Below are 13,012 nucleotides of genomic sequence, written 5' to 3' on the forward strand. Positions count from 1 at the left end.
CTGAGTTGAGGTGGGTGTGGGAATGGTAGAGGTGGGTGCAGCTTTGGGGCAGTCGCCCTCTCCACAGCTCAGCCTGCCTGGCCCCCCCTCCCAGGCACCATTTCAGAAGAGGAGGGCTGGCTGGTCCAGAGAAGCCCTGAATCTGAGATGGGAAAATCTGGGTTCACCGGCTGACTACCCCACTGCAGTGTGCCGTGGGCATGACCTCGCACGGGACACTTCTCACCTCTCTGGGCCCATTTCCTTCAACTTTGCGTGGGAGGATGGCCCTTGCCCTGCCTACTTCCGAGGTGGACTTGTGTCAGTCTCCAAGCACTTTGTAGTGTGAGAAGGGCTCTCAGAGGGTGCGCAAGCTTTTCCTGGATCTCCCCATCTCTCTCCTCAGCCTCTCCACCTTCAAGGCTCTCTGGACAGCTGACACCGTCCTCTGGCCACCGCAGGTCGCTCCTCTGTTCCCTCTTTCCACTTCCTGGGCCCTGCCTTCCTCCATCCACCACTTCCCTGGGGGTCTTTGCCAGACACCCCCTCCCCTGGCAAAGGCCCTCATGCTCAGAACTCTGACTCCAGGATCCACCTCCAGGCACCGTCCCAGCTGGGTGGGAGTGGGGCCCAAGAAAGGAAAAGGAGGTTGAAGGCCAGAGCTTGAGGCAGGGGTGGGGCTGACCAAGCAGGTGCAGGTTTTGGGGGGGGAGGCGGGAGCCCCACACTCATGCGGGAAGGTGACTTCCATGTCCACATCCACTGCTAACCTCTCTCCAGATGGATTCAGGATCTTCCCCCTTCCCACCACTGTGCCCTGGGGTGAGGTGGGGCTCTGAAGGGGCCAGGCAAGAGCAGTGACCTGATTATGTGGGCGCCTAAGGAGGGTTGCCACGCTGCTGGGATAAAAAATAATCTTGAGGCGCGCCTGGGTGGTGCAGTTGGTTAAGTGTCAGACTCTTGGTTTTGGCTCAGGTAGTGATCTCAGGGGTGTGAGATTAAGCCCGGAGTCGGCTTGGGATTCTCTCCCTCTGCACCCTCCCCCACCCCGCTCCTGCTTGCACTTTTTCTCAAATAAATAAATCTTAAAAAAATAATCTTGGGGGGCGCCTGGGTGGCTCAGTCATCAAGCGTCTGCCTTTGGCTCAGGTCGTGATCCCGGGGTCCTGGGATCGAGCCCCACATCGGGCTCCCTGCTCGGCGGGAAGCCTGCTTCTCCCTCTCCCACTCCCCCTGCTTGTGTTCCTGCTCTCGCTGTGTCTCTCTCTGTCAAATAAATAAATAAAATCTTTAAAAAAAAAAAAATCTTGAGCTGCAGTACTGCAAGAAAGAGGGGACAGGCCCCACGTGTACTAATATGGAATCCTGTATAGGGCGTGCTGAGGGAGAAAAGCAAGATGCGGAGCCATGTGGAGCATGTTGTCAACTCAAAGAATACATATGGGCTCGGGGCACCTGGCTGGCTCAGTCTGTAGAGCGTGTGACTTTTTTTTAAGCAGGCTCCACGCCCAGCATGCAGCCCAACGCAGGGTTTGAACTCTGGACTCTGAGATGAAGACCTGAGCAGAGATTGAGTCGGACGCTTAACTGACTGAGCCACCCAGGTGCCCAGAGCTTGTGATTCTTGATCTTGGGGTTGTGAGTTTGCGCCCCACGTTGGGTGTAGAGATTACTTAAAAATAAAGAAAATCTTGGGACGCCTGGGGGCTCAGTCGGTTAGGTGTCTGCCTTGGGCTTATGTCATGATCCCAGGGTCCTGGGATCGAGCCCCTGATCGGGCTCTCTGCTCCGCGGGGAGTCTGCTGCTCCCCCCTGCTTGTGCTCTCTCTCTGACAAATAAATAAATAAAATCTTTAAAAAAGAAATTAAGGGGGCGCCTGGGTGGCGCAGTTGTTAAGCATCTGCCTTCGGCTCACGTCATGGTCCCAGGGTCCTGGGATCGAGCCCGCATTGGGCTTCCTGCTCAGCCAGGAGCCTGCTTCTCCCTCTTCCTCTGCCCCTGCTTGTGTTCCCTCTCTCGCTGTCTCTCTCTGTGTCAAATACATAAACTCTTAAAAAAAAAAAAATTAAGAAAATCTAAAAAAAAAGAAAAAGAATGCACATGCATTCAGGGCAGCCACTTTTTTTTTTTTTTAAGATTTTATTTATTTATTTGACAGAGAGAGACACAGCGAGAGGGAACACAAGCAGGGGGAGTGGGAGAGGGAGAAGCAACTCCCAGCAGAGCAGGGGGCCCGACGTGGGGCTCGATCCCAGGACCCTGGGACCACACCCTGAGCTGAGGGCAGATGCCCCACAGCTGAGCCTCCCAGGCGCCCTGGGGCAGCCACTTCTCTGCACTACTCTGAGCCAGTGTCGGGCCCAGACTGTGCCTCCGGCCTCCGGGTCGGGCTCCCCTGTTCCAGTCTTGCTCCCCAAAGTCTGTTCTCCACACAGCAGCCAGTGGGAACACTGGGCGTTAGCCTTCTCATTTCAGCCCACAGGAAGCTCGGCTTGTGAGGCCCTCCAGGACCTGCCCCACACCCACCCCACCTCAACCTTTCCTCTTTTCCATAGCACCTATCACCTAATAACATCTCCACACGTATTTTTTTGCTTATGTTTTATTTCCTGTGTCTGCCCACGAGACAGGGGCCTCTTGTGATCCCGGCTGTATTGAAGCACCGGGGCCCGCCCACAGCGGGTGCTCAATGACATTTGCTGAATGAATGGACACTTGAAGATGCAGAATGTGCACAGACTATCTCTGGAATGCTCTTCCAGGGACTGGCGAAGCTGACGAACTGCCGGCAAGACAACTGGGGGCGGATGGGGGCGGGGGAGTCACTTCTCACAAGCACAAATCCCTACTCTAGGTCTTTGTTACCTTTACAAAGAGAGACACAACATGCCCACAGAAAAAGGACTTAACTCAGAAAAAGTTGGGGGAAAGGTGGTCCCTGGGAGCGAGGAGAGAGTCCCAGGAGAGGAGGGAGGGGCCGCGGCATGCTGGCTCTGAGGCTGTGGGGGGCTGTGAGTGGGCGTGCCACTCAGCGTGAGCAAGGTGCTGTAAATGGCGCATTTACCTACCCCTGGGTGGAGGGGTGGGCGTCAGGGAAAGCAGGTGTCGGTGGCCACCAAGAGGAAGCGGAGTGAGCTCGGCTCCTTCTGGCTGTTGGCGCCCGTGCCCTGTGGTAAGGCTGAGGCCTTGCTCTTGCAGCCTCTGTGTGAGCTGGAGGGGCAGGGCCCAACGTCGTCTTTGAGCTGCGGACTAGCATCGGCCCAGTGCTCTTCCCAAGATCCTCAGAGGCGGGAGCTGGCCAGACCAGCTCTTCTATTTGGGTTCCCGGCCTAAGGCACAGGGCCTCCAAGAAGAAGACCCCACCCAAGCTGGACCCCTCCCTATCCACCAGCTGGGAGGAACCTGGCCTTTCCACCCTCCACCCTCCCCGCCCAGGCCTCAGTGAGTCAGAAAACCTGGGTTTCAGTCTGTTCTGTCCAGGACAACCTTCTTCCCTCCCTGGTCTGTACCCTGGCTCCAAGACCCTTCCAGTACTGAGTTTTTCCGATTTCCTTTCAGACATTTAGGACTTTAGGCCTCGAGGTCTATTTATTTTATATCTGCATATACGTATGTATACACGTGTATGTGTACACACGTAGTTCAGTGATTCTCAAGCAGAGATGTTAGGGCGCAGCCCGTTCCCGGCACAACCAGAGTATGGAGAAATCGACCATCTGGGCTGGTGCGCTCACTGTGCCAGGCTTGGAGGAATGTTAGCTCCTGCAGTTTCCTGGGGCCCCGGGGGTGCCCCAGGGCTGGGGGCTGGGAACGGACGCCCAGAGAGGCAGGTCTGGCAGCTGGCACACGCCGGAAGCAGGAGCCGCACTTCCCGCGGCGTCTGTGGCCCATCCTCGGAGGAGCATCGCGGGCCCCAGGGGTCTTGATGGGGGCTGGGCTGGGCGCTGGGGCAGAGAACGGGAGGCTGAGAGGCGGGCTCTAGCCCAAGGCGCGGCCACGCTTCCTGTTCCCCCCCCCCGCCCCCCGCCCCCCGCCAGCCCACCTGAGCCGAGCCGGGGGGCGCGGTGCCCTTCCCGGCCATTAATCCAGCAGCTCCTTGATGCACCAGCAGCATAGCATGATGTAGGCCACCTCCTTCAGAGTCTGCTGCAGGCCCTCCCATCCTGTGCCCATCTTCATGACAGGCACCCAGGGCCCAGGGGCTCGCAGGGCCCTTCGGAAGGAGAAGGGCAGGGACTGGGCTAGGGGCCGCGTCCGCGTCCGGGGCTGCATGTGGACTGCTGGAGCCGCCTCCAGGGCCTGGGATCAACAGCGTCCCCACCCCCTCAGACCTCATGACTCTGGGAACAAAGGCCCCCCAGGGCTAGCACGGGGAAGGTTCTGGGCCCAAGAACGGGCTGAGTCAGCCTCTATGGACAGGGATGGAGGCTGGGGTTAGGAGGGGGAGGGCCTGGTCACTCCGTCCTCCATGCTCTGCAGCCAGGCCCGCTCAGCTTCCGGCCTGGGTCTCAAGACCCCGGGGCCTGGTCTGTCTTGCCCCGAGCCCCAGCCCCTGCCCCGTGGTGGGGGGCCCCGCCCCGTGAGGCTGGCCTTCAGGACCGTCGGTGTGAACTCCTGTCCAGTCTGTTCGGCACGCCCGCCGCCCTGGCCCCTTAGGGGGAGCTCTGCCAGCCCCGAGCCCCCGTCTGCTTCCCCCATCCCCCGGAGCAGGAAGACACAGCCAGGGCAGTGCACACGAGAGGCACACTTTATTGACAGGCGACTCCCCAGGACCGCCTCCTTCCCCACTCTGGCAGCCGGCAGGACTGCGGGGTCATGTCCGGGAGTTGCGCTCCTCGTCTTCGTTCTCCAGTAGGTAGGCTGGATGGTAGGTGGGCTGTCCTCCTGGGCTCAGGTACTTCAGGGCGGGGTTCCGCACCGTGTTCTCCCGGCCCCCCAGCGAGGTGTAGCTGGAGCCGGGAGAAGGGAGGCAAGTGTGGGGGGTGGCTCTCGGTCCCCCTGCACCTCCACATCTTCCACACACCGTCTCCCAACACCCTTACCCTCGGTCATACAGGATACAGTACGGGACAAACAGCTGACGCAGGAAGTCCCAGATGTCTCTGTAGGTCCAGTCCTGGGAGGTCAGAGCGGAGTCACAAAGTCCCCCTCTTCCTCACTCACCCCTTGCCACCTGGAAAGGGGCCCACTTGGGCTCTTCTGCTTCTTGGCCCCCGAGGAGGGCTATCTGATTCTCTGGGGCAGCTTGCTCCCTGCAGGCCACGCAACGTGAAAGAGAAAGCCTGCATCCTGCCCCCCTGCCCCCCACGGCGTGGGTCTGTGGGAGCAGACCATGAAAATGGGCCCTAGGGGCGCCTGACATGGGGACACCTGAAACGTGCCTGGTGCAAGTCAAGAACTGAATGTTGAATTTTCACATGCCACAGAATTCATCCTTTTAAAGCCTACCATTAGCTGGTTTTCAGTAGTTACTTATTTCATTTTAGTAAGCTGCACTTTGAGTATAATTAGGGGGCTACCGGCCACTGTACTGGGCAGCACAGGCCTGGCGGGAGAAAGCACGAGCTTGCCCTTGGTGTTCAATAAATAACGCTCAGAAGGCTGAATGACCCGACGGCACAGCCTCCCTCGGACGATGGGGTTCTTCATCTGAGCCCCAGGCTCCAACCTCTCCCACATGGGGAAGCCAGGGCGCACAATGGACAGGGAGCGGGAGACTGGAGGCCCCACAGCCTCCACCCCGTTACCAGCAGCGGGTTGATGCGCATGAAGGCAGGCCAGCTGGGGTCGGTGGGGCTGAACGGGCAGAGGCTGCAGGAGTAGGGGTCTGTGCGGCGGGTGCCCATCAGGACAGCCTCCAGCTGGGGGTGCCGCGTCTGCAGCTCGCTCAGGGCCTGCTTCATGTCGCCCTCAGCCTCCAGGACGTGCAGGTTGTACCTGAGGCAGGAAGAGTGCTGCGGTCAGGAGTGGGCACTGGGCCCCCGGGAGCCCCAGCCTCCAGGCCCACGGTACCTCTTGATGGTGTCCTGTAGAAACTGTTCCAGCTCCGGGAAGGGGGAGAGGCTGCGGATATACAGGATCTGCAGGGGTTCCTGAGCCTCAGGGCATTTCCTGGGCGGGGCGGGGGTGGGGAGAATGCACAGGCTTGCCGGTGGGCAGGGAAGTACTCTCAGAGCGCTCGCACTGTTCTCTTTGGCCCCCGGATGGACAACCTCCCGTTCTCCGCTCTCCTTGTCCCTCCCATCCGCGAGAACCCACTTCCTCTGGGAAGCCCTTCTGATCTCTCACTTCTCAGATCTGGAGCACACAGCCCCATTTCAGGTATGCAAATGTCACCTCCCAACAGGACTGTGACCTCCCTGTGGCCCAGTCAGGGAGGGTGGCCTTCCCGTCCAGACCCAGGGCCACACCCAAGTCAGACGCTCAATAACAGAACTGGAGGTCATCACGGCCACCCCCCTCCCAGACCCCACCCGGCCGCCCCTTCCCTCCCCGCTTCCTAGCGGGGGGAGCTGGACAGCAGGGCAGACAGGCACCTCTGAGGTCTCGCCCCCAGGGGTCGGCTCACCTCTGCACGGCCGCGTGGAAGAGGTGCAGGAGCGCCGTGCAGTCCTTGCCTCCATTGAAGCCCACGCAGAGGCGGGCGAGGTCGTACCGGGCCAGGGCAGTCTCGATGGTCTGCAGGGCGCCTGCCACCTTCTCCCCCAGAGAAGACCCTGCAAGCGGACGGACAAGAAGCCAACAGATAGAGGCACGTGGCCGTCGGAGGGCAGTGGGGGCCACGCCGCCCTTGCTTAACATCTCCGTGGCTTCCCAGCGTGGGTCGCTACTGTCCGGGCTCCCCCATGCGCTCAGAGCGTGCCCCCGCCGGCCGTTCAGCCCCACCTCAGTGTCTTCTCCCTGGGGGCCCTGGTTTCCTTCTGTTCCCCAATCACACTGTTTGCTCTCGCCCAGCTCCCGGGCTGACCTCCCCGCTGTGGAGGCCCCTCGTCACTGGCATCTCGTGCCCGGGGGCCTTTCTGGTCACGCGACTGGCCAGAAGGGCACGGTGTACGACCGTCCTGTCGAGCGACACGCCCCCCAGCACAGTGCTGTGGACGGCACGCCCGCGGCCCACGTTTCCTGCAGCCATCTGCCACCGGCTCCCGGACTTCCAGGCAGCCGCCAACGGCCCCTGCGTTCCTGAGGCCTAGGGAGCCACCCCGGCCTGCTGCCCGCAGCCCCTCCCCGTGCAGGCCCCTACCTGATCCCGCCAGTTTGTACACGGCCTCACCGGCCTGCTGCACAGCGTCGGGCACGTAGGGGACCAGCGACCCCGGGGGCAGACGGGCGGTCAGGTAGGCCAGGCCTTCCTCCAGGGGCCCTTCGTCCTCTGAGTCCAGCGTCAGCTTCACCTGATAGTAGTTGCTGCCCCAGTCAGGATAGGAACCCAGGCCGAGCCTGCGGCCAAAGTGGGCCTGGGCCTCGGCCAGGATGGGGGCGATAGAGGCCTCGTCGGCGGCCACATAGAGCTCCCGCAGGTGGAACTGCACGGCTGTGTTTTGGAACAGCCCCTTCAGCCCCTCCAGCACCCTCCGCAGCAGCTCTGGAATGCCTGGGAAGAGGTAGACATTTCGGACGGAGACCAGCGGCAGTTTGAAGGGCTGGCCGGTGCGAGGATCGGTGCCGTAGTGGAGGCGGGCGGAGGAGGGCACGAGAGACAGCTTCTCCCAGCCCTTCCCTCCTAGGGCTTTGACGGCGGCTTCCAGCTCAGGGTGTGGCTTGAGCTCGTCCCCAAAGGCCTGTGCTACGGCCTCGAAGGTCACATCGTCGTGAGTGGGGCCGATGCCCCCTGCTGTGAGGACGTGCGTGAAGCGGCTGGAGAAAGAAGTGACCTCAGCCGCAATGGTGGCGACCTCATCGGGGACAACAGAGACTCGGCACACCTGGACCCCCAGGGAGCGCAGTGTCCGGCACAGAAAGTAGGTGTTGGTGTCCTGAGTGTGTCCCTGGGAGATGAGATGAGGACGGTGTCAATGCCGTGGGGATGGAGGGCAAAGGGGAAGGGGCGACAGCCGCATCTGCCTGGTGCCGGGGCACCGTGTTCTTGGGGGGCGCTGCGGGTCCACCAAAACGCCTGGACTGGGCACAGGAGTGAGAAAATCCACGTGAGCGGTCAGGGAGAGCATGATCCACCCTGAGCCTCCTTCTCTGCACTTTGACCTTGACCTCATCTACGCTTATGGATTCCGTGGTCAATTCCTCACCAACCCTGACAGCTCAGTTCCCTGGCTCCATGTACTTACTAGGCATCTCCACCATGTTCCTGGCAGTTGTCCCTTTGGTCAGTGGCATCTCCAGACACTGTCCACAGCCAGTCGGGCCCTTCTGCTGTCACCTCTACTGAAATGTCTCCCCATCTGCTCTCTGTGTCCCTACTGCCACCACGCAGGTCCTTGGCACCTTTTATCTGGACAGTGGCGACAGCGCCCTGGCCAGGCTCCCAGCCCCCAGTCACAGCACTCTGCCCCGGGCCTCCTGACTAACCTTTCTAATGTGCTACTGTGATTGCACCACTCTTGGGCTCAAAAGCCATGTGTTGTTTCCAAATGTATACAGAATAAAGTTCAAATTCCTTTGCAGAATTTTTGAGGCTGTCTCTGGTGTGTCTCCAATGTTCTTTCCCAGCCCCATCTCCTTCTTCTCTACAGGGGGCTTAGTGGGTAAGGGTTACTCTGGAGGAAGAGAGAATCGGGTTGGAATCCCAGCTCTACCACTCCCGAGCTCTGTAACCTTGGGCAAGCTTCTCAGTCTCATAATCTATTAACTGAGATCTCTTTGTTTATTTATTTATTTATTTATTAAAGATTTTATTTATTTGACCGAAACAGAGTTAGCGAGAGCAGGAACACAAGCAGCAGGAGTGGGAGAGGGAGGAGCAGGCTTCCCGCCGAGCAGGGAGCCCGATGCGGGGCTCGATCCCAGGACCCCGGGATCATGACCTGAGCAGAAGGCAGAAGCTTAACAACTGAGCCACCCAGGCGCCCTTAACTGAGATTTATAATAAAAGTATCAAACCTCCTGCAAATGTGCTAAGGATTAGTAAGTATATGTGACATAATCAGCACACTGCCAGACCCCAGGAAGCACTAAAAAAACAGGGGTCAATATTGCTATTACAAACCTCATGCCTGCCAGGACCTCTCATAAGACTTCCCTGATTGTTCAGAAGGGATTTCTTCTATCTAGTACTTTCCCTCTATTTTGCTTACTCATTCTGCTGAATGCCTTGGGCCGTCTTCCCAACAGGCTGGCTGGAACTCTTCGATTATAGCACATGCACCACACCTCTTTTACCCGGTGGACTCCCTGTCATTTCTGAAAAGCCCCTCCTACCCCTACACACGGCTTGGCAAATTATAGCAACTTTGCTACAAGTTTTCAACAGAGTAACTGAAAGAACAAAGGGTCACTTTCCCTCTAATAGGTTGGACTCACTCGAGCACCCTCCTGCAGCAACGGGGCTCCCACCCTGGCTGCCTCCCCTCAACACAATGTGCAGCAGGCTCTGAAGGGCAGGAGAATGCCGCACCCTCCCCCTCTTCTGTCCCAGACACACCTTGAGGATCTCATCTCCAACAATGATGATGCCCGCCGTCACGCTGCGCCCTGGGGGAGGTTCAAAGGCCCTAGATGCCATGGTCCTGCCTTCTCTGCCCCTCGGCAAGGCCCTCCAGGAGCCACCCAGGGCCCCAAATAGGGGTCGAAAGCATGGGAGTCGCGCCAGGTCTACAGGGCACTGGGGGCCATAGCCTGAAAACAGGGGGGTCTGGGGTCAAGGGAACCTGGAGGAGCCAGAGAGGACAATGGGGGAGAGCAGGAGTGCACGTTCTTCCTTAGAGGAAGACCTCGCCAGGCCCTTGACAAGAGACCCCTTTATCCCTGCCTCTAGGAAACCCCAGCCCTGGCCTCTTCACATGTCTTCTAAGCTTGGCTCTAGTCTCCTTAAAATGTCCTGCTCTCCCGAGCACCTACCCCTTTGAATATGTCTTCTGTGCGCCGAGCTCGGCTCCTCTAGTCGGCTCGAGCTCGGCCATCTGCACCTTTAAATACCTCCCCTCTTCGGGGCACCTGTTCCTTTAAGTGTCTCGACCCCTTTTAAACGACCCCCCCTCCCCCCCGCCGCTCCGACCCGGAACGGAGCTCAGGCGCCTCTCCCGCAGGTGCCGGCACCCTTCCTGGTCTGGAGTCCCGTCCCCCCGCCGCGCTGCAGCCCGCCCCGCTCTCCCAGGTCCCCACCTGCCTCTCGGGCCCTTCCCCGGCTCGTGCCCTCTGCTCCCGCACGTCCCGGGCGGCGTCCGCACGCAGAGTCCCGCCCCACACCAGCACCTGCTCACAGCAGTTGGTCACCTCGGCTGTCGCTCAGACGACCTCCAAGGGCCCATTGGTGCAGGCGGCTGTCGCTCGCCCGCCGTAGCCAGGGGGCGGGAGGAGCGCCGGGTTGTCATTGGCGACAAGCACGTGGTCACCCCCACCCGGAACTGCGGGGGCCGGGCGCGGGCGGGGCGGGGCGGGGCCGCGGGCGGGGGGCGGAAGGGGCGGTGGTGGGCGGTGCTCCAAGGACTTTGGGGTGCGCTCTCTGCGGCTGCAAGTAAAGGGAGGCGTGACTCTCACTTCTGTTTTCAAATTCTTGTGTGCACGTGCTGTCGGGCACTAACCCTAATTCTAGGCGCAGGGGCTGCTGCCAGAGGGATTTATACCGTAGCGCACGCAAGTTGTAGGGACACCAAGAGTCAGCACTGCCTGAGGTAGGCAGATCTTGGAGGTGAGCTTTCATTCACCTGTTATAAACGATAAAGCTATATACTTAACCCTGTTGACTAGAAAAAGCCTTGCCCCCCCTTGCTCCAGGATAGTGCTCAGTTTGAACATCACCTTTGCCCAATTATTGGTCTTACAGGTACAAGTGAGGGCAGCCGACTAGGACCGGCCGTGTGTCCACCTCGGATTCTCACATCATTCTAGCTTATTCTCATTTCAGTTGCCTTTGGTCTAAAAGTGCTTCTTAAATTTAAATGTTTGATCTGGGACCTTTTAAAAAATTTTTTTATAAGTAATCTCTATGCCCAAGGTGCAGCTTGAACTCACGACCCAGAGTCCCATGCTCTACCGACTGCGCAAGCCAGGTGCCCCCATTTGGGGCCTTCTTAATAGGCTGATTAAATCTCCCTCATTCAGGTGGTTTGGGGTGGGAGCCTGAGATCTGCATTTAACAAGCTCTCCTGTCATGCTGATGCTCCTGGTCTCTAGACTATGTTTTCTGTAGTAAACCTCTAAAATTCATTCATCACTTGGAGAACAGCTGAACCACACCCACCCTCATTTTACTCTCCTAAAACCCAAGATAGATGATGCCCATTTCACAGATGGGTAACAGGCTAAGAAAAGTCAAGAGACGCCACACAGCAACCACAAAACGCTAAAGTGAAAGGAAGAGCCAGGCTTCTAGACTGTTCTTTCTCAAGTAATAAGCCCTGTTTTTTTTCAACAACCCCAAGATCAAGAGTTGCATGCTCTATGGACTGAGCCAGCCAGGTGCCCCTAAAAAAAAAATTTTTTTTAAAGATTTTATTTATTTGACAGAGAGAGAGGGAGAGAGAGAGCGCATAAGCAGGGTGAGTGGCAGGCAGAGGAAGAAGCAGGCTCCCCGCTAAGCAGGGACGCTGATGTAGGGCTTGATCCCAGGACCTGGCATGACCACCGGAGCCGAGGCAGACACCCAACTGAGCCACCCAGGAGCCCCCTAAAACATTCTTTTATTTTTATTTTATTTTATTTTTTTTAAAGATTTTATTTATTTATTTGTGAGAGAGAGAATGAGAGACAGAGAGCACGAGAGAGAGGAGGGTCAGAGGGAGAAGCAGACTCCCCGCTGAGCCGGGAGCCCGATGCGGGACTCGATCCCGGGACTCCAGGATCATGACCTGAGCCGAAGGCAGTCGCTTAACCGACTGAGCCACCCAGGCGCCCTCTTTTATTTTTATTTTAAAGTTTTTATTTATTTGACAGAGAGAGCACAAACAGGGGAAGGGGCAGGCAGAGGGAGAAGCAGACTTCCCGCTGAGCAGGGAGCCCCACTTGGGGCTCGATCCCAGGACCCCGGGATCAGGACCTGAGCAAAAGGCAGACGCTTAACTGACTGAGCCACCCAGGCGCCCCTATTTTTATTTATTTTTTTAAAGATTTAATATTTGACCACCCCTCCCACAAAAAAGCTCTGGTCCAATTCTTTATCAGTGGGTTCTCAAGCTTGAGTGGTCGCCAGAATCACCTGGAGAGCTTGTTAAAACATTGCTAGGCCCAATCCTCAGAGTTCCTGATTCAGTAGGTCTAAGGTAGAGTCCAATAACTTGCATCTCTAACAAGGTCCCAGTGATGGCGATGCTGCTGCATTAGGCACCACCGCTGAACTACCGCCATAAGAAGAAATGGGTGGAAGACAGGGAGAAGCTTCATGTCCTTTATTTAGCACTCCTGTTATTATCTCCACCCAACATGGGGCTGGAACTCTGCAACCCGGAGATCAAGAGTCTGCCCGCTCCACCAATTGAGCCAACCAGGGACACCCTGGAGAAATGTTTTCTTGAACAACTACAGCTTACACCTGTTTTCTCAAAGGTTAATACTCCGATTACCTGCATAAAAATGCTTGAAATTCCCACATCCAGGCCACACCCCAGACCAATTAAGGCAATATCGCTAAGGAATGACTTAGGCATCAGCACCAGCCACTAAAAAACAGCCCACGTTGTTGTGTCCCCCCCCCCCCCCCCCCCGCCGCCAACAGTTAACAGGCCACAGGTCTGCCAGAGCCTTAGGCTGGGCAGAAGTGGGGCACAGGAGCACCCTCTTGTGCCCTTCAAATACCAGGACTGCGTTAAAGGCAGCATCCCTGACTGTAGGAAATGGTTAATTTGTTTTGATGAGATGATGTCTCTACATAACCTCTACCTCAGGCTAACAAGAGCAACATATATTTCAGAAGTTTGACAG

The 13,012-nt window shown here is 57.9% G+C and overlaps 2 protein-coding genes and 2 long non-coding RNA genes across 8 annotated transcripts; 1 reads left to right on the top strand and 3 right to left on the bottom strand.

Moving 5' to 3' along the window:
* Window positions 1-3,549: 3,549 nt before the first annotated feature.
* LENEP (lens epithelial protein) lies at window positions 3,550-4,390 on the bottom strand. 2 transcript variants are annotated; one of them, XM_036099943.2, is made up of 2 exons: window positions 4,023-4,390; window positions 3,550-3,924 (listed from the first exon to the last, which is right to left on the bottom strand). In XM_036099943.2, the coding sequence occupies exon 1, from the start codon at window positions 4,250-4,252 to the stop codon at window positions 4,061-4,063; it is 192 nt and encodes a 63-aa protein (XP_035955836.1). In that variant the 5' UTR covers window positions 4,253-4,390; the 3' UTR covers window positions 3,550-3,924; window positions 4,023-4,060. The 2 variants fall into 2 exon arrangements, with proteins under 2 accessions (XP_035955836.1, XP_035955837.1); XM_036099944.2 differs by having other exon boundaries at window positions 3,550-3,944.
* A 323-nt stretch (window positions 4,391-4,713) lies between these two features.
* FLAD1 (flavin adenine dinucleotide synthetase 1) lies at window positions 4,714-10,316 on the bottom strand. 2 transcript variants are annotated; one of them, XM_036099934.2, is made up of 8 exons: window positions 10,259-10,312; window positions 9,579-9,772; window positions 7,224-7,968; window positions 6,549-6,696; window positions 5,993-6,091; window positions 5,728-5,917; window positions 5,023-5,096; window positions 4,714-4,929 (listed from the first exon to the last, which is right to left on the bottom strand). In XM_036099934.2, exons 2-8 carry the CDS (start codon window positions 9,657-9,659, stop codon window positions 4,794-4,796), a joined length of 1,473 nt encoding a protein of 490 aa, XP_035955827.1. In that variant the 5' UTR covers window positions 9,660-9,772; window positions 10,259-10,312; the 3' UTR covers window positions 4,714-4,793. The 2 variants fall into 2 exon arrangements, with proteins under 2 accessions (XP_035955827.1, XP_077934722.1); XM_078078596.1 differs by lacking the exon at window positions 5,993-6,091 and having other exon boundaries at window positions 10,259-10,316.
* On the top strand, window positions 6,087-8,604 carry LOC144382647 (uncharacterized). The gene is made up of 2 exons (XR_013450041.1): window positions 6,087-6,301; window positions 6,935-8,604. It is a non-coding gene; the product is annotated as an uncharacterized LOC144382647 (long non-coding RNA).
* On the bottom strand, window positions 7,980-9,571 carry LOC144382646 (uncharacterized). Of its 3 annotated transcripts, XR_013450039.1 has the most exons (3): window positions 9,232-9,571; window positions 8,507-8,694; window positions 7,980-8,101 (listed from the first exon to the last, which is right to left on the bottom strand). It is a non-coding gene; the product is annotated as an uncharacterized LOC144382646 (long non-coding RNA). The 3 variants fall into 3 exon arrangements; XR_013450040.1 differs by lacking the exon at window positions 8,507-8,694; XR_013450038.1 differs by lacking the exons at window positions 8,507-8,694; window positions 9,232-9,571 and adding an exon at window positions 8,266-8,500.
* Window positions 10,317-13,012: the final 2,696 nt, after the last annotated feature.

The sequence above is a fragment of the Halichoerus grypus genome, chromosome 7 (assembly GCF_964656455.1).
Source record: "Halichoerus grypus chromosome 7, mHalGry1.hap1.1, whole genome shotgun sequence".
Lineage (NCBI taxonomy): Eukaryota > Metazoa > Chordata > Mammalia > Carnivora > Phocidae > Halichoerus > Halichoerus grypus.